Source organism: Piliocolobus tephrosceles, chromosome 20 (genome assembly GCF_002776525.5).
Source record: "Piliocolobus tephrosceles isolate RC106 chromosome 20, ASM277652v3, whole genome shotgun sequence".
Taxonomy (NCBI): Eukaryota; Metazoa; Chordata; class Mammalia; order Primates; family Cercopithecidae; genus Piliocolobus; species Piliocolobus tephrosceles.
The window spans coordinates 18,911,986-18,936,688 of NC_045453.1; the positions used below are offsets into that span (position 1 = coordinate 18,911,986).

The following is a 24,703-nucleotide window of genomic DNA, read 5'->3' on the forward strand; positions in this document are numbered from 1 at the left end:
AGGCGCCCCCCACCACGCCCGGCTAGTTTTTTGTATTTTTTAGTAGAGACGGGGTTTCACCGTGTTAGCCAGGATGGTCTCGATCTCCTGACCTCATGATCCGCCCGTCTCGGCCCCCCAAAGTGCTGGGATTACAGACTTGAGCCACTGCGCCCGGCCAATTTTTTACTTTTTAAATATATTTATTTTAACAGAGATGGGATCTCATTATGTTGTCCTTACTGGTCTCAAACTCCTAGGCTCAAGTGATCCTCCCTCCTTGGCTTCCCAAAGTGCTGGGATTACAGGTGTGAGCCACTGTACCTGGCCCCAATCCTGTTTTTCTAGACCTGAGCTATCTAACATAGTAGCAACTAGCTATATGTGGCTCTTTAAATTTGAGAAAAGTCAATGCAATAAAACCCCCACTTTCATGGTGGTACTAGCCACATTCCAGATGTTCAACAGGCACATGTAGCTAGTGGTAGCTACTGTATTGGATGGCATAAATATGCAATGTTTACATCATCACAGAAAGTTCTACTGGATAGCACAAATAAATACTCCAATCCACCTAGATGTTTAGGAGTATTTAAAGCCTAGGACAAGGGAAATCCCATGACTGTAACATCCCTGGCCCAAAGGATGACAGAGCGTAGAGTCTTTGAAATGGGGCATAAGGGTCCCTGTTTTCTGGGTGACCTTAGACTAGCTACTTCTATTCTCTAGAACTCAGTTTCCTAATATTAAAGAGTATTACCATTTTTCATTAGACATTATGTGAGAAAATCACATGGTTAACTTAGTCCTTATAATAACCATGTGAGCTCTTAGGCTCATTTCGTTGAGAAGAAACTGGAAGTTAAGAATATGCTCAAGGACACACAGTCAGTAGCAGAATCAGATTTTGGGCCAGGCCTATGACTTCAGAAGTTACACTTTTACTCATCGAGAGATGCTGCCTTCTGCTGCTAGTTCCTCATTTGTAGATCAAAGTGCCTTTGTTGTATTCTCCCAGAAACAGAAACTGAGACAAAGATTTGAGTGCAAGTAACAAGTACTTTATTTGAGAGGTGACTCCGGGAAGCACTGATGGGGTAATGGGTAACAGACAGAGAGGAGAAGGAAGCCATTACATGGTGGGCAAATGAGCAGGTTACACTGGAGGCAACTGTGGCTTCACCTTGACTGGATAGTGTAGAACACATACCTTTTAGTTATCCCAGCTTAGGGGCAAGGGAGCTGGGGCATTGATCCACCAACTCCTCATCTGTCATTGGTAGATGGCAGCATTATCTCCAGCACTTCTGGTCTGCCCTCTGAAGGGCTAAAAATGCTCTTGTGGCCAAAAAAACGCTCTGGGGCAGAAGGTCACCGGTGCTTGAGACAGGGAACAGGAAGAGTGGGAACAGTGAATATGGAAGACCTGAGGGTGGAGTGCCAACAAGGTGCTACATGGGGATTGGATTAAGTCCTCTGTCTGCTTTAACCAATTTGTGACTAGTGGTGCTGGTATTAGGTATTTTTACATCAGAAAACGTGAAAGCATAATGACTACAATCTACCGGAGCAGGGGTCCCCAACACCCGGGCCGTGGAGCGGTACCCGTCCATGGCCTGTTAGGAACTGGGCGCCCAGCGGGAGGTGAGCACCCGGCTAGTGAGCATTACAGGCTGAGCTCTGCCTCCTGTCAGATCAGCAATGGCATTAGATTTTCATGGAACTGCGAACTCTATTGTGAACCTCACAGGTGAGGGATCTAGGTTGTGTGCTTTTCATGAGAATCTAATGCCTGATAATCTGAGGTGGAACAGTTTTATCCAAAACCAGGAACCATCCTTCCCAACCCCTCCATCCATGGAAATATTGTCTTCCACAAAACTGGTCCCTGGTGCCAAAAAGGTTGGGGACCGCTGTACCAGAGGATATCTGTAGGGGAGAGCCTGGAGATACAATTAGACATCTGAGCTGATTTTCAACATGGACGACAGAGTAAAGGGTTAATATTCAGGCTGGGATTTTGTCTGGTCAATACTATAACCCCAACACGTGACCTAGTAAGTGCTCAATGTATATTAGTTGAGTCACTACATGATTGAAGAAAGTTAATATGAAACAGACAATTTAATAGAAATTGGACAAAGGATATATACAGTTAGTTCACAGAGGAGGAGATCCAAATGGTTGATAAACATTTGATAGGATCCTCAACTTCCCTAATAATTGAGGAAATGTAAATAAATTGCAGCAAAGAGATATCTCTCTTCACCATCAAATGGTCAAATATTAAAATGAATAACATTTAGTACTGGGGAGAAGGCAGGCTAAAGGTGCCTTCAAGCATATGAATTTCGCAAGGTTTTTGGAAAGTATCTTTAAAATATCTGTTAGCATTTACAATATAAATACCCACAAATTCCTTCTAGAAATCTATTGTATAGACATAAAAGCACAGGTGCCTAACCATATATGTGAAAACATTGTTGCAGCCTGCTTTGCAGTAGAGAGAACCTGGATGCAACCTGAATGTACATCAACAGGAAAATGGTTAAATTGGTTGTGACAAGTCCACACCATGGAATCTCACAGTTATTTTAAAGAAAGAGTGTTTACGATCTGTATCTACTAACCTGGAATTATTTCCATGATATATTATTAAGTGACAAAAATGATTGCAAAAAAAGATAGAGATTCCTTTTCTTATTAAATGAACAAATATATTCTTAAATGTGTAGACAGATACCTATCAGGCTATTATGGGGAGAGAGGTGTAAAGATAGCTAAAGAAAAAAAAAAAAAATAGACGCCAAGGCAGGAGGATTACTTGAGTCCAGAGGTTTTAGGCTGCAGTGACTTATGCTAGTGCTAATGTACTGCAGCCTGGGTGACAGAGTGAGACCCTGTCTCCAATAAAAAAAAAAAAAAATGAAAAGAAAAGAAAAAATAAAAATGGGAGTTTACAAAGGTGGAAATAATATACATGGTCTAGTGTTATAGGAAAATGTAAAATAGGTAATCTATGCTATCCCTTGGAAAGGAAAGTCTGAATGTCCATATAGGCAAGGATTAAAAGGTGGCACATGCAAATGTACAAACAAAAATGCTGATTTGATTATGAGATGGGACCATGGATTTTTTGGTCTGCAATAAAGTACCTGTTTCATATTTATCTTGAGTAAGAAAGGCTCGATTACTCACTGGGCTATGGCTGCATGAAAAGATACAGAATTGTATCTCTTGATCCTGATTCCCAAAGTGCTTTTTTCTTTTCCCCCACTAATTCACTGGGAAGAAGTTGCCTTCTAATGGGTCTTTCTTCAGGGCCTGGCATTTTTAAGGCAATCAGAATTTTGAGGATGTTTTCCCTGTATTATTGGGCCAAGAAACTATCTGTCCTCTCTGGTTCTTATGTCCAGTGTGTGCCCAAATTTAGGAAGAGCAAGGGGAAAGGAGAAAAACATCATCCTGCATAGAGAACAAGTTGTGCCAAGTGTTCTGAGGGAACATTGCAGGGCAGATGGATTGTTCTGGATGTTTAGGATGTGTACCCTTCTTACTTGAGGGGAAGGAGGGCAGGGGATTTGACAAGGAAGCCAAGGAGGCACAGAATGTGGGGTGTAAGGCAGGTGTGGCCACTCTGAGTCCTTTCCCAAGACTTTGAACCTTGAGGGAGTGATGCTCAAGTTCAGGGGCAGTTAGAGATTGTGTTCATTATCTATTGTTGGTTGAGAGGTTGACCTAAAACTTAGTGGCTTGAAACAAGAAAACATCTATTATCTCAGTTTCTGTGGATCAGGAATCCAGAAGCAGTTTAACTGGTTGGTTCTGATTAGATCGCCATTGGTGTCAAGGTGTCAGCTGGGGCTGAAGTCATATGAGGCTTGACTGCTGCGGGAGGGTCCACTTCCACTTCCACTTCCACTTCCTATGTGGCTGAGGGCTGGAAGTTTTGAATCCTTGCCATACGGACTTCTCCATAGGCTGCCTGAGTGCTGAATGTCCTCATGACATGGCAGACAGCTACTTCCCCAGAGGGCCTGGAGGCCACGCAGGGGGTGGGGGAGAGGGGAGTGGGAAGGGGAGAGAAAGAGAGAGAGAGAGAGGGAGAGAGAGAAGAGAGAGAAAGAAGCGGGAGAGAAAGAAGCGAGAGAGAAAGGAGGAGAGAGAAGAGAAAGAAGAGAGACAGAAAAAAAGAAGAAGACAGAAGAAAGAGAGGGAAAGGAGAGAGAGAAGAGAAGGAGAGAGAAAGAAGAGAGAGAGAAAGAGAAGAGAGAGAAAGGAGAAGGAGAGAGAGAAGAGAGAGAAAGGAGAGAGAGAGAGAGAAGAGAGAAGAGAGAGAAAGTAGAAGAGACAGAGAAGAGAGAGAAGACAGAGAAAGGAGAGAGAGAAGAGAAAGCGAGAGAGAAGAGAGAGAAAGGAGAGAGAGAAGAGAGAAAAAGAAGAGTGAGAGAGTGCACACATAAGATGGAAGCCTCAGTCCTTTTATTTTTATTTAAATTTTTTTCGTAGAGATGAATTATTGCTATGTTGCCCACCTGGTCTCGAAATCCCTGCTTTAAGTGACCCTTCCTTCCTTGACCTCCCAAAGTGTTGGAATTATAGGCATGAGCCACTGCACCCGACCTCAATGGGTTTGTAACCTAATCTTGATGTGACCTACACTCCTGCTGGTTTATGTTGGTCACACAGACCAGGGTACAACAAGGAAGGGGACTACATAAGGGTGTGAAGACCAGGAGGTAGGGATCGTTGAGGGCTGTCTTGGAGGTAGACTGGCACAGAGATGGTTTATAGAACTTTTCTGTGGCAGAGTCTCATCTATTCCCTGCCTCCTGTGGTTTTGCCTGGGCTCCTCCCTTGAGCCTTCCTGTTAGTTCTCTGGGCTGCCCAACACCCTTTCAGTAGTGTCCTCTTTTATTTAAGTTAACTTCTATGTCTTCTCTTGTTTGCAAGGACAACTCTGATTAGAACAGGTGCTACAAGAGAAGCCAGTGGTGGGGGAGGTGTGTGGGTAGTGGAGGAAACTCATTTTAGATAAGATGGCCAGGGAAGGCCTCTCTGAGACATGCATGGTGAGGAAGAGTCAGCAGATGAAGGGTGGGAGGAGGGACGTTTTAGGCAGAGGGGCACCAAGCCAAAGCTCTGAGGTGGAAACCGAGGTTGCCAATGGCCAGGTCATGCAGGCTCTTGAGGTCATGGTAAAAACTTGGATCCTCTCCCCTGCAACCAAAGCATCTCTTCTTCCAGACATCAGAGTCTGGGAGGGCTGAGGACCAGGCTCCAGGCCTCCTTGTGTGGGGATCAGAATCAGAGGTGTAAGTGGTTTTAACCAGATAAGGATCAAGACATTCTCTACTTTGTTCTCCCATCTGTTTTGCTGGCTCTTGGGTTTTCCAAATTTCCGCTTGGGTTCTTTTCTGAGTTTCTTAGTTCCCTTTAATAAATTCCCACCTGATACTGGTGAGCTAAAGGGAAAGCTTTTTGTCCATGGTTAGGCCTGGGAATCCCAGTTAGAGAGTCCTGTCATCTTATGGAGATGGGCTGCTACCCAGGATGGTGTGGGAATGAGCAGGTGGGTCTGAGGGATCCCTTCAGCCTCATTACTCTATAGTTCTGCATTTATTCAACAAATACCTGTTCAGCATCTGGCAGATGTTCAGACTCTGTGTGGGTGTCAGGTTACAAAGATAAAGGAGACACTGTTCCTCCTCTCCACAATTCCAGGTTAGAAGTGAGGGATGGCCTGATTCAAAGGCGATTGAGTGCAAATTCCTTGTTCCTTAGGAATCAGCAACATGGCTGACCCACAGCCAAAGCCAACAGGCCCTCTGTACCCTGTATTCTAGGGAGCCAGATAGTTTCCCTCCAGGTTTACTAAAGGAGGCAGAACTGGCCCTACACCCACAGCCCCAAATCCCCATTTTCTCTTCCTTGTCCATACAGCAATCTTGGGGAGGAAGGAGGTCCTTGGTTTTATTGAGTAGTCTGGTGTTTATAGCAGAAGACAATTTCTCCCCTCTCTGTTAAAGGTGGGGTGGCAGAAATTCAAAGGAAGTCCCTTGTGGAGATTGAGAGGTGACTGCAAGCATGGGGTTCCCTGATGAGGATGCTGTTCCCTGATGAGGGGTAGACTGTGGGCAGTGGACTGTGCCTCTCTGAGCAGGGGAGAGGAGAGGTGAGAAGAGGGGCATTGTGATGTAGCTGACTGGATGCGTGAGCTTCTCTAGGTCAAGTGGACATTGCAGTAATGAGCCTGGCTGGAGCACTTTTCTGGTAGCCTACTCAAACAGGTTGACTGCTGGGCAAGAGGGTCAGGACAGTGGTAGGCCCCAGGTGGTGGGGTGAGGTAGGAGAGGTCAAGCCTGGACTGGATGACCCTGTCAGAGAACTGTGCAGTGGAGAAGCCACTGAGGAACTTACTCATTTGCCCATGAGAAACCATATATGGACACAGGGTCGGGGTTGGGGTGGTAGGGTATGTCTCCCAATCAGACCATCCCCCCACCTCCACCAAGTCCTTTTCCTCCTAGTAGGCAGAGTCCTGGCTCAAGTCAACTCTTGAATGAGTAAAAGAGAAGATAAAATAAGATTTAAATTGAGTTTGAGAATAAAGCTCTAAAGGATGGAGGTTTAACAACAGAAAGTGATCCAAAGTAATGCAGTCTGCCCAAAATGTCATTAAGGGATGGAAAAGGGAGATTCAACACAGCATGACTGAAGGCAGAGATTAGGGGAGAAAATCTTCATTATTATGCCCCACGGAGTTGAATTGCCTCAATACACTGGCTCCACAAGTAAACAGAATAATTGAAATACAGCATGGTCGGGCTAGAGTCTTGCTTGGGTAAAGCTGCCCCAGGTTCTGAGAGAGCACAGGGGGATAGGTTGGTTGTTAGAAAGAGATTTCCAGAGGAGGGTAGCCTGAGATGGACCTTGAAGGGTGAGAAAGAGTTGGCCAGGTGAAAGGAGAGTGGCAGTGGGAAGGGAGCTCTCCAGGCAGAGGTGACAGCATGGGACATCTAGGGAGTGGGGCTGGAGCATGAAAGGGAAGACAGGAAGGATGTTTAGAGATATAGACCAGGAGGCCCATGGCCTTGCCGCTCTGCAAGCTTAAAGAGTGAGGGCCCTGGAGAGCCACTTTAAACCTTGGAGCAACACAATTGGATCTGCATATTAGACAGAACACTCTGGATGCCAGATTCTGGCAGCTCTGTGGACACTGGACCTCTAGGCATGCTCCTCACCCATTCATCTGGCCCTGTGAACCCACCTCCCTACAAAGGCCATTTCATCTCTGTGTTTCCAAAAGCCTGGCTCCCTACTCTTTTGAATGTCCTTTGCTCCATTCCTATTGCAGAACCCTTCATTGTTCCCTTTTTGATTGGCCTCCAAATATTGCCGCTTTCCCTTAAATCATCTTCTTGCTTTCCTCCTCCAGCACACTCTTCTCAGCTCAGCAAGATTCTAGGCCTTCTCTGGGCCTGTGCCCGCCAGCACATGCCTCCTCAGGATATGTATGTACTAAAATATCATTCCTTTGTCTTATCTGGTCTTCGCCCCATGGGGCAACCCGAAGGCTAACATTTATTCCTTCACACATTAATTTAAGCTGCTTTAATTGCTGCTATGATATGTTTTATATAATATAATTAATGTTTTAATTCTACGTACTTGCTTCCCCAGGCAGTTTTGTGAAAGGCCCAATTTTGGAATCAAGCAAATAAAGAATAAGTAATGGCTGAAATCATTATAGTAACGCCCCTCTCCCAAAAGATTTAAAACCGTACTTGTTTTTTTTCAAAATGTATTAAAAAGGGAAAAGATATTTTATTCTTCTCTTCATCCTGGGCATGTTTGGGTGGCTTTAATGAAGTTCCCTGGACCCTGATTTCAAGAGTTTCTGGCCTTTTGGTATCTGACCACCATCCTCAAGAGGCCACTGCAGCTTGAGGTCTGTGTTGAGATTACCAGCTTCGCACCCCCTGCCACCAACTCTTTTTCATGACGGAGGCTGTACTTAGGATGAGAAGTTGCTGAATCCACTCATTCATTTATTCATTCATTCGACACCTGTATATTGGTGTCCTATTATGTACCTAGGACTGGGAAAGATCCAGTCCTGCCCTCAGGGAGCTCACAGTCAAATGGGACCAGGCAGAAGGAGTTATGGTCTGGCACGCTAAATGCTGTGGCAACATGGGGGAGGAGGTGGGGTGGGGTAGAGTACCTACCTCTGTCTCAGGGAGTTGGGGAAGGTTTAAGAGGAGGCGACATTTAAACTTAAGAAAGGAGAAGAAAAGGAAGGAACATCAAGATCAATGAGACAAACTGTAAGGAGAAAAGATTGTGTGTCTGGGAAGTGGGGAGAGGCTGAAGCCAGTGTGCATGGGAGGACATGGCAGGAATTTAGCATAGAAAGAGAGGTTGAGGCTGAGTGGGGAAGGGTGTGCTCTGCCAGGATAAGGAGTTTGGATCATCCTGAGGGTATAGGGAAACCCAAAGAGGTTTTTATGCAGGAAAGTGTCCCAGTCAATCAGATCTGGAGTTTATCAAGAGAATTGCAGCAGTGTAAAGAGTTGCCTGGCACATAGTAGGTGCTCAATACATCCTGTGGAATGAGGAAGGCTGTTGGGACAGTCCAGATGAAAGGTGGCAGCCTTTGAATTAGGACAGTGGCAGAGGTGACAGAAAATAGGGGATGGATCCTACAGGCAGAATCCACAAGATGCAAATGTGCCCTTAATAGCAGAAGCCACAAGAATGGGGTTAGAAGCGTCCTCCCCTTCCATCTTCCCTGATCTGTGTGGTCTGACCTCTTGGCCTGTTCCAGAAATTGAGAGCTTGGAGGGTCATCATCCCAACCGTTGTCTAGTTCAAGCTCCTAAGTTTTCCTTGTAGAAAAATTTAGGCCTAGGGGAACACAGTCCTTCAGAGGCAAGCCTCCACCAGAACCTAGGTGTTCCATGCTGCAAAGCAGAGTGTTAACACTGGTTCAAGAACATCTTGAGGGCCAGGTGCAGTGGCTCATGCCTGTAATCTCAGCACTTTGGCAGGCGAAGGCAGGCGGATCACCTGAGGTCAGGAGTTCGGGACCAGCCTGGCCAACATGGAGAAACCCTGTCTCTACTGAAAATACAAAAATTAGCTAGGCATGGTGGCACCTGCCTATAATTCCAGCTACTCAGGAGGTTGAGGCAGGAGAATCTCTTGAACCCAGGAGGCAGAGGTTGCAGTGAGCCAAGATCACGCCACTGCACTCTAGCCTGGGCAACACAGCGAGACTCCATCGAAACAAACAAACAAACAAAAAACACCTAAAAAACCAAACAAAACAAAAGAAAGAAGGTCTTCAGAGGTCATGAACCCAGGAAATGTAGGCACAAGTGTGTGTGTTTCTGCAAAATGAGAGGGCCCCAAGTTTCCTAACATTCTTAAAGTGTTTTATAATGCCACAAAAGGCAGGCCCACTCCTTTTTTTTTTTTGAGATGGGGTTTTGCACTGTCGCCCAGGCTGAAGTGCAGTGCTGCAATCATTGCAATCATGGCTCACTGCAACCTCGACCTCCTGGCCTCAAGCGATCCTCCTGCCTCAGCCTCCTGAGTAGCTGGGACTACAGGTGTTTGCCACCATGCCTGGCTAACTTTTAAAACTTTTTTTTTTTTTATATGTAGAGATGGGGGTCTTGCTATGTTACCGGGCTGGTCTTGAACTCCTGGCCTCAAACAATCTCCCTTTTAAGCCTTCCAAAGTGTTAGATTCTAGGCGTAAACCACGGCGCCCGGCCCCCACCTTTTTTTTTTTTTTTTTTCCCCCCCCCCCCCGAGATGGAGTCTTGCTCTGCCTTCCAGACTGTAGTGCAGCGGCACAATCTCGGCTCATTGCAATCTCTGCCTCCCCGGTTCAAGCGATTCTCCTGCCTCAGCCTCCCGAGTAGCTGGGATTACAGGCGAACACCACTACATCCTGTTACTTTTTGTATTTTTAGTAGAGATGGGGTTTCACTATTTTGGCCAGGTTGGTCTCGAATTCCTGACCTCAAGTGATCTGCCCGCCTCGGCCTCCTAAAATGCTGGATTACGGGCGTGAGCCACCGCGCCCGGTCCCCACTCTTAATAAATGCCTGTCTCCATGTGCTGGGTGGGAGGTGGGATGGAATGGAATGAGGTGAGGACGCACGGATGCATGGACGGATGGATGGGAAGTTGTGACGACGCGCCCACACGAGGGAATTTCCTTTGAAGGAGTGAAATTATGAGTTGGGAAACTTTTCCTTGAAACGCCTCCCCATACCCCAACTGTGGCCTTCCCGTTTTCTGCGTGGTAGTGTCGGGGGAACTTCCTCAGGCCTCTCCGCAGTGGAGACCCTTTCGGTTTTGCGAGGATACCTAGAGGCAGCGGAGAGGGGGCCAGGGAGGGGAAAACCGTGAGGGTCCCTGTGGCGGGCCCCAGCACCCATGGGATCTCTCTCCGCTCCCTGGAAGCAGGCTAGCTCCTGGCCTGCCTCGGCTTGGCCTTTGTGGGAGGGACCTGGGGGCAAAGAAGAAGGGCTGTCTCTGGGACCATGCCTCCTCCCCTAAGGAGGAGGACGCAAGACGCGTCCCTAAACTCCCGGGGGAATTAGACTTTTGGGAATGTTCTGGGGAAATCCCTGGGCGGTGAATTGCTGGGGGCTCCGCCCCCCGATAGGTGGACCGCGATTGGTCTTTGAAGACCCCGCCTCTTTCCTGGGCGGGGCCAAGCCTGGGGCAGGGGAGTCCGCAGAGGCCTCGCTCGGGCGCCCAGTGGTCCTGCTGGCTGGTCTCACCTCGCCATGGTTCGTCTGCTTCTGCAGTGCGTCCTCTGGGGCTGCTTGCTGACCGCTGTGAGTTGTTTTTGCCCCCACCCGACGGGATTTGGGAGTGGGGAATGAGGAGGAAGGGGAAGCAAAACTTCGGGGAAGAGACCTTCCTGGCTGATTTTTGTGGGGGCAGGAGGGTGGGTGGGAGCTGGACAAGGTGCCCCCGCTCCAGGCTGAATGGGGTGGGCTGCCTCTCTCTTCTCCCGGGCTGGGGTCCTGGGTGGCCTACAGGGGCCGCACAGGGAAGGCACCGGCTGCACAAGCGTGCCTAGACGGCGTGGATGGGTTTAGGGAGTCTCAGAGGCTGGCCACACAGAGGCTGGTAGGGGGTTCAGAGGGCGGGAAGTGAGGCGGACCAAGGGAAGGGGCGGGTCTGGCCCGTTTCCTGTCCCCTTCTTATTGTGGACAGATGCCAGCCTCTGTAAGTGGTTATCGTCTCCTTGCCAGCTGGGGCTGCCTTCTTCCAGGGCATCTTGTGGGAAAAAAGATGGGTACAGAGACCCAGGTACTTTTTTGAGACGACAAGGAGCTTTTAACATCGCCCCCCGCCCTGAACCCTATCTTGGGTGTCCCAACCTAGGAGGAATCCCCAGGGCTGTGCCTTTTTCTCCTGAATTTAAGATGACATAGGGGACCTCTGAGGGAGATGAACAGTTTATGGGACCCAGTAAAGGGTTTGGAGACCAGGGTTCTGGTTGGCTTTGACCAGGGCTGGTGGTCAGAGGGCTGGAGAAACCAGGGGTTTCTCCAGGCATCAGAAGGGCTCGGAGCCAACCAAGCATATCTCCGGGATTTTCAGAAGCCTACACTTGACTTACTTTTTGTTTAAATGTATTTTTGTAGTTCCTCATTCTGGAGGCTGGGAATCCCCCAAGTACCTGACTCCCTCATCCCAGCCCCTCTGGCCTCCCCCTACTTTCAAGGGCTGTAGATTCGGCATGAAGCCTGGGCAGGAATGACCCATGGTGTGGGGGGTTGGCAGCAAGGGAAGAGAGAAAGTGGGGAGGCTGCTTTGGTCCCACAGCTTTCACTTTCACCTGAAGCAATGGCTCTTAGGGAGCAAGGAGGCAGGGGAAGGGCAGAGCTGGAAAAGAGGTAAAGGGGAGCTCTTGTGGTAGGAGTGGAGGAAAAGCCAGAGGAGGTGGGGTGAAGGGTGTGATCCAGGCTTCTCAGGAGCGGAGTCTGCCCTCATAACTCCCAACTTTGGCTCCAGATAGAGGTTGGGCTGTGACAATGTCAGAAGCTATCTATTGAGGGCTTCTTGTGTGTCAGGCTCTGAGCCAAACACTGCCTGTTTTCTTTGTCTGATTTCCCACAACTCCCTCATTATACAGATGGGCAAACTGAGGCTCAGAAAGGGGGATTGTCTTGCCAAAGATCTCATAGTTAGCTAATGGAAGAACCTGGGTGTGAATCTACATCTGTATGATTCCTGAGCCTGCCTCTCAGATAGTGAGAGTTTTCAAGCTCTGGTCCTGAGCTCTTTTGTGGCAGAAGGACCAGAACTATGGGGAGTGAGAACTGGGGATTGACAGGCTTTTAGAGGAGGGCTTTATTTCTCATGTGTTTGAAGATGGTATCAAGGACTTTCCTATCTTTGGGAGTGTGGGAGCTCCACGTTCACAGGATGGTGTCTTGTGATGAGCTGGTGGGGGGCAGTGGCTTTTTCTATTTCCTTTCCCATTTTGGGTAAGACACATTTCTGTAAGCAATTTGCTGAGATACCCAGGTTGAATGAGAGCCACCAATTAGGTAGGATTCTGTACAGCCAGCCAGGTAGCCGGGGTGCTGGCCATATATCATGCAAGCAGATACAAAAGAATGGTGATTAAAATTGCTGTTTAATGAGCACCTACTATGTTCCTGACACACTGTGCCAGGCCGTATACATGTATTCTTTCTTATCTTCACAGTCCAACCTGCAGGGCAGGCATTATTACTCCAATTTTAGAGATAGGGAAACTGAGGCTAAGAGAAGCAAAATAACAAAGTGTTACAAAGTCAAAGTCAGGACTGGAGTCTAAAGCTGTCTGACTCTCAAACTTGTGTTCTTTTCCCTGGCTGTTCCCAAAGTGTGGGACGATTTTAAGGAGCACATGGACATATAATTAAACATACACTCACTTTACAGTTCTTTTAAAAATCCTTCTCATTTTTTTCAAAGAGGAAGTCTCTGGAGCTAGAATAGAGTTAATGCCTCTCAAAGCCTTGCTAATCCTCCTTTTAAAACAAAAATCAAGAGCAGGCCTAGGGTGGAGGGCCTTCAGCAAGGAAAGCAACCAGCTGGGGTTTGATAACCTTGTTTTGCTTCCTCATAATTTATTTTTAGGATTACCTTTTATTTATGAGAAGTGATACTGGTTCTTGTCTCTTGGCGAAGATGTAAGGTTTACATTTAAGGTAAATGTACTGGCCAGGCATGGTGGCTTATGCCTGTAATCCCAGCATTTTGGGAGGCCAAGGCAGTCAGATCACTTGAGGTCAGGAGTTTGAGATCAGCCTGGTCAACCTGGTGAAACCCCATCGCTACTAAAAGTACACAAATTAGCCAGGCATAGTGGTGCACACCTGTAATCTCAGCTACTCAGTAGGCTTAGACTGGAGAATTGCTTGATTCCGGGAGGTTGCAGTGGGCTGAGATGATGCCACTGCTCTCCAGCCTGGGTGATGGAGCGAGACCCTGTCTGAAAAAATAAACAAAATAAAAGTATTGAAATTAACAAGAAGTAATTAATAGCATGGGTGGTACCTGGATGTAGCAACATGGTGAAGATGAAACACAAATTGATGGAGAGAGGGAGCATTGAGACTTGAGTTCTCATTTGGACTCTGTCACTGTGAAACTCTGGGCAAGTGACCCTCCTCTCAACTATTTGTCTCAACTATCTGTAAAATGAAAGAGTGTGAGTTTACCCTTCCAGCTTTACATTCTAGCATTTTATGAGGGAAGGGCTGGATGAACAGATGATGAGGAGTTGAAGGAAGAAAACATGATGGGTCTTGGAAAGGAGCAGGAAGGGAAGCAGAAGAATAGGAGGAAGAGGCCAAGTGCTAAACATAGCCCCAAACAGCACTGGGGCCAGCTGAAGTCAGCTAGCTTCAGGACTCCAGGGGAGCTGCTGGAGTCTCCATATCCAATGGGATCTTTGAGAAGAGGAATGACTCAGGCATCAAGCCCAAAGGATTTCTGTTCAGTTCAGAGAATGTGTGAGTTTCCAGTACCATTGCTTTGTAAAATATCAGAATGATTCTCTGGGTGCGATTATAATCAGCTCAGTTGGCAATTTACTTGAAAACAAACATGCCAAATATCATGCAGATTCCACTTTCTGTTTTGACTTGCACTTCAGTTTGCAGCCTCTGTCCTGGATGAGTTTTACCTTTCTGCTGAAGAGGCTACAGCGGAGATTTCAAGATCCCTTCAAATTGCACCATTCTGTTTTTAGGTCTATCCAGAACCACCCACTGCATGCAGAGAAACACAGTACCTAATAAACAGTCAGTGCTGTTCTTTGTGCCAGCCAGGTGAGATGCCAACCCTCTAGCCTCATCATGGGGCCCCCCTTTGCTTTGGTGGCAGACGCAGACCCCATGTGTTAACTGTAAACTCAAATCTGAAACGACCCACTTCCCAGTCCTGCTTCACTGTCAGAATGTTCTGGGTTCCCTCTCTACCAGGTAAACCTCTGTCTACCCTGAACTAGGGATCCCAGCTCCTCCATCTTCCTTGCCTGACTATGAAGGCTCCAAGACTTTCATCTTTGAATCCCCTACCCTAAAGCCTGGCCTGATCATTGTGTGGTTAGTGTCTGACTCATGGAGTTGGCCAGAGCCCTCCCTCATTTCCTGATGTTTTCCAGGACAGAAACTGGTGAGTGAGTGCACAGAGTTCACTGAAACGGAATGCCTTCCTTGCGGTGAAAGCGAATTCCTAGACACCTGGAACAGAGAGACACACTGCCACCAGCACAAATACTGCGACCCCAGTGCGTGGGCTGTCGGGAAAGGGACGCTTGGGAGCCGGGTTGATATTGCAGCTAATATTCCTGACAATGCAGCCATTCTAATTTTATGTAGCCAGGGTTTGTTCTGATTGGTTGGAGTCCGGCTTGTACCGGTCATTAAATGATTTGATTGCCATCTCTACTTGGAAGAGGGTCTGAGGAAGAAAGAGCAGGCAATGTGGGGAGTGAGGCTCAGACCATGGTCCAGTGGGGCGTTCCCATCCTTCCTGCCCTTCTCTTCTCAGACCTAGGGCTTCGGGTCCAGCAGAAGGGCACCTCAAAAATAGACACCACCTGCACCTGTGAAGAAGGCCAGCACTGTACGAGTGAGGCCTGTGAGAGCTGTGTCCCCCACCGCTCATGCTCGCCTGGCTTTGGGGTCAAGCAGATCGGTAAGTGGCTCATCTGGGAATCAGTTTTGGAGGTGGGACAGAGGAGCTTAGGGCCCAGGGTGAGGGGCTGGGCAGTGGGCACTTAGCTCCAGAGGCAGAGGAAGCGGAGGCTCCAACCTATGTCGGCATCCCCACTGGAGTGAGCTGCAGATGGGACCTTGTTCATTCTGCCTCCTGCCATGGGCATCTGCCTTTGAAGGGCAATGGGAGAAATCCTCCTGGGGACTGCAGCTGTTGGGGGCAGCACCACATCAGAAGAGTGTTCGAGGCAGGAGCTCTTCCCGTCCTGCCTGGCCACTGGCTCCCTTGCGAGCCTGACAGGTGGCCCACTGTGATGGTTAATGTCCCCCTCCCCACCCACTCCCAGCTACAGGGGTTTCTGATACCATCTGTGAGCCCTGCCCGGTCGGCTTCTTCTCCAATGTGTCATCTGCTTTTGAAAAGTGTCGCCCTTGGACAAGGTATAAGCACTCATCACTTGTGTTTCCTGCTCTAAGAGTGGCATGGAGCTGCCTGCATTCTCCAGCCACCTGTCCTGTCCCCGCTCCCAGAGGTCCACACGTACTCATGCACTTGTGAAGCATCTGTAGAGTGGCCTCATGGCCAACCAGATGGGCACATTTCCACATTTTTCTTGCCTGCTCTCTCTTTGAGGTAATAGACACTGTTGATCTCTCGCTTCATGAGAGCCTCCTATTCTGGGGGTATTGGGACACTTATCTTAGCTTTCCTTCTGCCCCTCCTGCTTCTCCTCAGTTTTCCTCCTCTTGCTTTCACCTTACCTGACTTTCTAGGGCTTTCTGGGCTCTGGCTGCTCACCCTGAAGGCCTCTGTCTCTTACCTCCAGCTCCAAACCCACACCTGGTCCTGCCTTCTGACTGTCTACATGTTTTGGGAACATACTCATTGTCTCCACTGTTGTCACTTAATTTGGGCTTCATCACCGTAGTCTGGGTGATGCCTTTTCTGCCTCTGGGCCTCCCTGCTTCTGGTCTCTTCCCTCCAGCTGGTTCTCTCTTCACCCTCTTGCCAACATGAACGTTTGACAGTTTCTTTCAGGTCATGACACTCTCCTATTTGAGACGCTTCCTATCTCTCTGTTGGAACCAAGACTCCTTAGCATGGCATCCGACCTTCCTGCTGCATTCCTGATCTCTTTCCTGCATTGCACAGCTTCATGCTACTTGCAATCCTCTGAACACACTGTTCATTCTCTTCTGTCAAACTCATCTGCCTGGAATACCTTAAACATGGGCCGCAAGCCAGGCGCGGTGGCTCATGCCTATAATCCCAGCACTTTGGGAGGCCAAGGCGGGTGGATCACTTGAGGTCAGGAGTTCAAGATCAGCCAACCCAACATGGTGAAACCCCATCTCTACTAAAAATACGAAAAAATTAGCTGGGTGTGGTGGTGGGCGCCTGTAATCTCAGCTACTCAGCAGGCTGAGGCAGGAGAATTGCTTGAACCCAGGAGGTGGAGGTTGCAGTGAGCCAAGATAGTGCCACTGCACTGCAGCCTAGGCAACAGAGTGACATTCTGTCTCAAAAAACAAACACCTGCCCCATTAACTTTTTTATTTGATTTTTAAAAATGGGCAAGATAGGCACATGGGACAGAAGGCACAAAAGAGCCAAAGCAATATCTTTCTCCCATCCCTGCCCCTTAGCCTCCCAGTTCTGTCTGGAGGGAGCCATTGTTCCTTGCATATCCTTCCAGAGATTCTACATATAAACAAACCAACACACACACACACACACACACACACACACACACACACACAATCTCCCTCCTTTTACTTTTGCACAAATAGGAGTATACCATATACATTTTATTTGTTAACTGTCTGCCTTTCCCAAATAGATTGAAAATTCCTTAAATGTAGAGACTTGGCCTTTTTTTTTCTTCCATTGATACATCCCCTATTCCTAGAACAGTACCTGATGCATAGTAGGTGCTTAAATTTTTACTGATAAATGTTGACTGATAACTGGAGGCCCCAGTGGTATAGTGTTGATGGAACCAGTGCACTGGCTTACAAATCTGATTACAGTTCAGTAAGTGTGTGACCCTCACTGAGCCTCAGTCTCCTCATCTGGAAAATAGGAATGGCCTTCATTTCACAAGGCTTGAGCTAAAAACATGTAAAGTGTATTGTAAACTTTACATGCTCTACTCATGTAAGACTAAAGTAGGCTGGGCGTGGTGTCATACCTGTAATCCCAGCACTTTGGGAGGCCAGGTGGGCGGATCATTAGGTCAAGAGATGGAGACCATCCTGGCTAATATGATGAAACCCTGTCTCTACTAAAAGTACAAAAATTAGCTGGGCATGGTGGCATGCGTCTGTAGTCCCAGCTACTCGGGAGGCGGAGGCAGGAGAATCGCTTGAACCTGGGAGGCAGAGGCTGCAGTTAGGCCGAGATCGCGCCACTGCATTCCAGCCAGTCGGGCGAAAGAGCGAGACTCCGTCTCAAAAAGTAAATAAATAAAAATTTTAAAAAAGGCTAAAGTACATGTTTTCTTCAAAGCTTCCCTCTCTTTCTCCCACCTTAGATGATTTTTCCTTTGCAACGTCCTGTGTCCATTCTGCTCTACTCTTCCTGGGGCCACCTGGACCAGGTCTTCATCATCTCATATCTAGACGCTTGCTGTGCCTCCTGACTGGCCACTCTTCTGTAATTTCTCCTCCTCTGAGCTCTCCGGGCAGCTGAATCCTCTCACTAGTGAAGTCGCCTGGTTGGATGCTGATGAGACTGACCAGCTGAATCCAGTTGAAAACTTCACACCTGCCAGTGATCTGGTTCTAAAGACATAATTTTCCATAGTTTCCTAACACCATCCTGCATGCCACCTGCCTGATTTCCCCACATCACATGGTCCCACTTAGCGGGACTGCACTGCTGATCCAAATTTTACACCCTTTAGGGCCCACTCAGGTCTTATGTCTGTGGGGAAGTCTTTCTGGAAGACCCTTAAACCAGAGGTTCTCAACAGGGGGCAGTTTTGCTCCCTGTGGAATGTTTGCCAATGTCTGGACACATTTCATTCATTTGTCACAAATGGAGAGGGGGATGCTACAGGGATCTGGCAAATAGAGGCCAGGGATGCTGCTGAACATCTGCAAGGCACAGGACAGCCCCCGCCCCCCCGACCCAGTAAAGAATGATCTAGCCCAAACGTCACTGGTGCTGAGGTTGAGTAACTCTGTCTTAAGCTGAACTCATCATCTCTCCATTCCAGCCTTGGTGGATTCTGTTTCCTCGGAACCATTGCCATCTCACTTTAGCCTGCCTAGATCACAAAGCATGGCACTCATTATAGACTCCCCTATTTATTACTCCTTCAAGATGTGCAATAATCTTTTCTCTGCACTTTTAAGTTCTGTAAGAACAGAGTCTGTCATTCCTATAATAACCAGCATAGGATGTTGCACATATTGTGTGCTCAGTGAACCTGGATTTGTTGATTGTTGACTGACTCACTCTAGAGTTAGAAATCTTATGCTTGGGGAAACTTAATATCTCTTTCTTTCTCTGTGTGTGTGCCTTTGTGCACGTGTCTGCATATAGCTGTGAGACCAAAGACCTGGTTGTGCAACAGGCAGGCACAAACAAGACTGATGTTGTCTGTGGTGAGTCCTGGACAATGGGCCCTGGAAAAAGCCTAGGAAAGTGGGAACTGAAGGGGGAGATGAGGCACACAGGAACACTGGATGGGAAAAAGGGGGAGGGAAGGCAGTTTGGGGGTGTGGTATCACAGCTCTGCCACTTATCTTGGGAGCCTGGGCAAATCACTTCCCCTCTCTTAGCCTCAGTTTCTTCATCTGTAAAATGGGATGATAACAGTACTTCCTTAGTAGGTTTTGATTTTAGAGTGAGAAGGTTGGCCTACAGCAAAGATCAGATAATGTAAATCAGTGAAAAAGGTCAGGAGTAAGAAAAATACATTCTCTTTGCTTTTTCTCAAACTGTACTTTCCTGTCTGTGGGGCTGGGACTAGACTGAGGTGAGCAAGGCACTTGCCCTTGGGCACAATATTTAAGAAGGTGCCATAAAAGTGTAGTAATCAAGGTAAATTCATTTAGATGCAATATTTTTTAAAATAAAAATTAATGCAAATAAATCTATGATGAGCAAGAGAGCAACATTTTAAATAAAGAACAGGATCCGACTCAGTGTTTGCACGACCCCGCCTTACTCACCTCACCCTAATCCTGGCCCTGGTTCCAATAAAACGAATACGCAGCCAGCCTGCAGGCCACAGTTTGCTGACTTGGTGTCTGCCTGATGATTTTCAAAATATGGCATTAAAAGAGTGTGTTTATCTTGATGACTGAGTGTTTTGGACACCCCTTTCAATTTTATCCTAAAACAATTTCATCCCTTGCCTCACCGTAGTCTCTGCCCCACCTTTTGGTCTTTCTTTTATTTTCCCACTTAGAAAAAAAAAATTGGCATGAGAAATACTTTACCTTTCCCCTCCACTCTTCTATGCCAAAAGCACCATGCAGACACGAATCATGCTAGACCTCAGCATTGGGCAGAGAGCGGGGAGTGGCGGGGAGCATGGTGAGCCGGTGGTGACAGCCACCGCCACTCGCTTCAAGCTGATGGTTCCCAGGTGGGGAGGCTGCCCAGTGGAACCCGATCTTCCCAGTTTGTAAGAGAAATTAGATGTCTAGGTTTTAATATGTTATCTCCCAGTTTAAAAATGTCGGCAAGTATTTCCAAACATTAAAAAATGTTCTGGTTCCTTTAAAGACATCTGCCAGCCACATTTTCCCAAAGGCTGCGGTTTGAACCCTGTGATGTAGATGAGCTCTGACACTGGAGGATTCTGGAGTCTGACAAGTCACAGCAGGTTTAGGGTAGGGAGACCCTGCAGGTGAGGGGTACATGCTGAAGTCCCGATTTCTCCAGGTCCCCAGGATCGGCAGAGAGCCCTGGTGGTGATCCCCATCTGCTTGGGGATCCTGTTTGTCATCCTCCTTTTGGTGCTGGTCTTTATCAGTGAGTCCTCAGGTGGGGAGGTGATGGGGGAGTGAGGGGGGACCACCTGTTTCCTAATCTGGCCTCTCCAACTCCCCATCCTTTGTTTTTTTTTCCTCTAGAAAAGGTGGCCAAGAAGCCAAACGATAAGGTAGGTCGCCCCTGAGAACTGGGACAGAGTTTTGACAAACTGGAAAGATGGCCTCACGATTGCCTATGGGGCAGTAAAACTGATTCAGAGTCTGTCCCTGCAGCCAGTGGGGTGGCAGCAGAATTGGGGACTGTGACCCCCACCCACCATGCTCCTTCCATCCAGAGCTCAATCCCCCACAGAACTGCCCCTGGAACCACTGGCAGAGCCTAACACTGGCTGTTCTTCACTCCTTTCCTGGCATTCAATGCTTAGGGAGCTGCATCTTTGGGCCTTGGGGCTGGGTCAAATGGGTGGGAGCAAATGTGGCAGCCCCTTAAGCCCAGTGGCTCCCACTTGGGAAGCTCTTCGTCACCCTTGGTGTGGCCAGCAGGGGGCAGGAGGCACCCAAGGAATCAGCACTGACCCGCCGTCTGGGAAAGGCGAGAGGGCTGGGAAAGGGATCCGCTTCCCAGGGAGGGGCTCCTCAGAGGCACAGCTGCCTCTGTTGCTGGGGGTGACCTCACACCTTGCCTCCCCAGGCCCGCCACCCCAAGCAGGAACCCCAGGAGATCAATTTTCTGGACGATCTTCCTGGCTCCAACCCTGTGGCTCCAGTGCAGGAGACTTTACATGGATGCCAACCGGTCACCCAGGAGGATGGCAAAGAGAGTCGCATCTCAGTGCAGGAGAGACAGTGAGGCTGCACACACCCAGGAGTGTGGCCACTTGGGCAAACAGGCACTTGACCAGGGAGCCTGGTGCTGCTGCTGCTGTGGCGTGAGGGTGAGGGGCTGGCACTAACTGGGCACAGCTACCCCCTCCTGCCTGCACCCCTGCAGTTTGAGACAGGAGACCTGGCACCGGATGCAGAAACAGTTCACCTTGAACCTCTTACTTCACCCTGGAGCCCATCCAGTCTCCCAACTTGTATTAAAGACAGAGGCAGAAGTTTGGTGGTGGTTGTGGGGGGTGTGGTTTAGTAATATCCACCAGACCTTCCGATCCAGCAGTTTGGTGCCCAGAGAGGCACCCTGGTGGCTTCCCTGCACCCAGGAAGCCATATACACAGATGCCCATTGCAGCATTGTTTGTGATAGTGAACAACTGGAAGCTGCTTAACTGTCCATCAGCAGGAGACTGGCTAAATAAAATCAGAATATATTTATACAACAGAATCTCAAAAACACTGTCGAGTAAGGAAAAAAAAAAGCATGCTGCTGGATGATGGGTATGGAACGTTTTTTAAAAAGTACATGCTTTTATGTATGTATATTGCCTATGGATATATGTATAAATACAATATGCATCATATATTGATATAACAAGGGTTCCGGAAGGACACACAGAAAACCCACAGCTCGAAGAGTGGTGACGTCTGGGGTGGGGAAGAAGGGTCTGGGGGAGGGTTGGTTAAAGGGAGATTTGGCTTTCCCATAATGCTTCATCTTTTTCCCAAAAGGAGAGTGAATTCACATAATGCTTATGTAATTAAAAAATCATCAAACATGTAAAAAGAAAAACGGGGGCGAACATGCTGGGTGATATGAGCTGTTTAACCTGCTGTGAGGCTCACGGAATGAGGGCATTTTCTATAGATAAATAAGAATGTCGCCAGGCCACTGCCCCTCCAGGGTGGTTTCCATGGGTGCTCACATGTGGTATTGAGATTGCAAAGTGCTCTTCCCATTTGGTTCATGTTCACAAAAATAGCCTTCCCAAGCAGGGCGGGCCTGCATCCCTCCCTCTTTTACAGAGGTGGAAATGAGGTCCAGAGAGGCAAAGTGACTTGCCTATAGTCACACAGCAGTGTCTGGTGGTGCCACGCTCAGAGCTCCTCACTGTGGGTCCTGAGCTCCTCCCAGGTCTGCCTGCTGTCTGGAACCGACATCTGTAGCTCGTTCCCGGGGAGATCCTGGGTCTCTCACCACCTTCTGACCTCCCTGTGGCTGCAGGAGCTACTGCTTCTTGGTCAGATGGTATCCCCTTCCCCCCAGCAGTATCTCAGGATAAAAATAAACCATCCTGTTCTCTTTTCCTGCTGAGCCAACTGAGGGGGAGCCTAGCCAGGAGGAGCGGCAGATGGAGTGGGAGCAGAGGGGAGGGGAGGGGAGGGGAGGAAGGTTGGAGGACAAGGAGGAGAAGGAAGAGCAATGCAAAGTGCCGTGGCACAAAGGTTCGAGGTGAGGTTTAACCCAGGGGTCTCAACCTTTCCCAGGAAAGAACCTGCTTTGGATTTCCCCAACACATCCTGCTGGCTGGAGGGTGTGGGGCGATGTGGGGCAAGGGGTGATATGGAGAGGGCTTATCCTGATGGAGGCTGTGAGGGCAGCTGGGAGCCAAGAGAGGGGCACCTGGCTTGGCAGGCTTCCCAGAAGAGCTTTAAGAACCATTTGGATGCACCAGGTGGAGGCCTTTGGTTTAGAAAGTGGAGCAAAGTGATGGTGGTGGGGAAGGGGAACTTCGGGACCTAATTCTTGTGTCTTACCTAGAGCCTAAGTGTGAGTGCTGTTCACTTCTATGGTGGTATGGTGGAAAGAGACCAAAGACCCACGCCTGCCACCTGTCATCTGTGTGACCTTGGATGAGTCACTTTCACTGCTTCACTTCTTACCTGACAAATGATGACAATATCTGCAGCAAACGCTATTGATGCCCCCTGTGTTCTCTCCTAGGTCAGAGATTCTCAAATTTGAGTGTGGGTCAGGCGCGGTGGCTCACGTCTGTAATCCCATCACTCTGGGAGGCCTAGGTGGGCAGATCACCTAAGGTCAGGAGTTCGAGACCAGCCTGACCAACAGGGCAAAACCCCGTCTCTATTAAAAATACAAAAATTATCCGGGCATGATGGCGGACGCCTGTAATCCCAACTACTTGGGAGGCTGAGGCAGGAGAGTTGCTTGAACCCGGGAGGCGGGGGTTGCAGTGAGCCGAGATCATGCCACTGCACTCCTGCCTGGGCAACAGAGCAAAACTCTGTCTAAAATAACAACAACAACAATAGCAACAACAACAACAACAAAACCTGAGCGTGTATCTGAGCCACCTGCATGGTGGTTCTTATTAAAGACTGTGGGGCCCCACCTCCGGTGTTTCTGATTCTGAGGGTCTGGGATGGAGATCAAAAATTTGCATTCTGACAAGTTTCCCCACTTGTGTCGATGCTGCTGACCCAGGGTTAATACTTCGCCTTCATCTTTCTTCCTTTCTCTCTCCCTTCCTTCCTTCCTTCCTTCCTTCCTTCCTTCCTTCCTTCCTTCCTTCTTTCTTTCTTTCTTTCCTTCCTTCCTTCCTTCCTTCCTGTGTTGTCTCGCTGTGTTGCCCATGCTGGAGTGCAGTAGTGCCACCCTAGCTCACTGCAACCTCCACCTCCCAGGTTCAAGCGACTCTCCTGTCAGCCTCCCAAGTAGCTGGGACGATAGGTGTGCACCACCACGCCTAGCTAATTTTTTGCATTTTTTGTAGAGACAGGGGTTTCACCATGTTGTCCAGTCTGGTCTTGAACTCCTCACCTTAAGTGATCCTCCTGCCTCGGCCTCCCAAAGTGCTGACATTACATGCGTGAGCCACCGCACCCAGCCAGCATTCTTATTCCTATACTGTGTAAGCAGCCAGTTTCTGACTGCAAGCACTGGGGAGCACTTGCCTTAGGGCTTTTCCAGGTCTTGAAAACATGTTTGGTGCAGAGGCAGGCCAGGTAAGATGTAGATGGGGGAGTTAATTCCCCGAAGTACTCTCAGCCAGCCAGGGTTGAAAGTGGGAGGATAAATGCTCAAGCTTCCTTGCCCTTGGGAGGGACAAGTGTGAGCTGTGTTCTACAGTGTCTCCGAGGCTCCCTGGAGGGGCAGAGCCATGGAGCCTCCAGTGGGCACTCTGCATTGATACCCATCCTTTCCCTGTCTCACATCCCCTCTCCACCACTGGTGCTTCCCGGGTTCAACTCCCAAATAAACGACCTGCATTCATCCCTAGTCTCAGGATCTGCTTCTGGGAGAAGCTCCCCCTGAGAATCAGCACAGCCCATGCACAACAACGTGCAATTTTGTTTTTCTTAGCGTCCCTAATGAAGGGAAGAGGTGGTTATTTTTGGCAGCGTTAGCACGTTCTGGTTCTAAATAGAGACTGGCCAGGAGCTTTCTATGTGGCCTCAGGAAAGTTACTCAGTTCTGGGCTTTTGTCCCCGGATGCATGATGGGTCCCTAGGAGTTCTAAGGACCCTGCCAGTTCTGAAAATAGTCGAGAGTACCAACCTCTTCAGGGTGTAGGGTCCTCCCCGGTGCGTGGACGGAGGGGGTGGCTGTGAGGCGCGCATCAGCCAGAAGGTGGCGCCAAGGTAACGCCCGAAGACCCTGGCGGCGGCTTGGACGCCCT

General features: G+C 48.6%; 1 protein-coding gene across 3 annotated transcripts; it reads left to right on the forward strand.

The window, feature by feature from the left end:
• The first annotated feature begins 10,706 nt into the window (after positions 1-10,706).
• CD40 (CD40 molecule) lies at positions 10,707-21,635 on the forward strand. Of its 3 annotated transcripts, none has more exons than XM_023197091.1 (9): positions 10,707-10,841; positions 14,264-14,342; positions 14,678-14,803; positions 15,067-15,213; positions 15,581-15,674; positions 18,784-18,845; positions 20,134-20,235; positions 20,325-20,353; positions 20,875-21,635. In XM_023197091.1, exons 1-9 carry the CDS (start codon positions 10,791-10,793, stop codon positions 21,031-21,033), a joined length of 849 nt encoding a protein of 282 aa, XP_023052859.1. In that variant the 5' UTR covers positions 10,707-10,790; the 3' UTR covers positions 21,034-21,635. The 3 variants fall into 3 exon arrangements, with proteins under 3 accessions (XP_023052859.1, XP_023052860.1, XP_023052861.1); XM_023197092.1 differs by having other exon boundaries at positions 20,134-20,223; positions 20,875-21,544; XM_023197093.1 differs by lacking the exon at positions 20,875-21,635 and having other exon boundaries at positions 18,784-18,885; positions 20,134-20,223; positions 20,325-20,352.
• The last annotated feature ends 3,068 nt before the right edge of the window (positions 21,636-24,703 follow it).

Bases quoted from the DNA above. Each gene is read 5' to 3' on its own strand.
- CD40 (XM_023197091.1), top strand. From the start codon at position 10,791: ATGGTTCGTCTGCTTCTGCAGTGCGTCCTCTGGGGCTGCTTGCTGACC. The intron at 15,214-15,580 runs GTAAGTGGCTCA...ACCCACTCCCAG, and splicing joins CTTTGGGGTCAAGCAGATCG to CTACAGGGGTTTCTGATACC. The intron at 20,236-20,324 runs GTGGGGAGGTGA...TTTTTCCTCTAG, and splicing joins CTTTATCAGTGAGTCCTCAG to AAAAGGTGGCCAAGAAGCCA.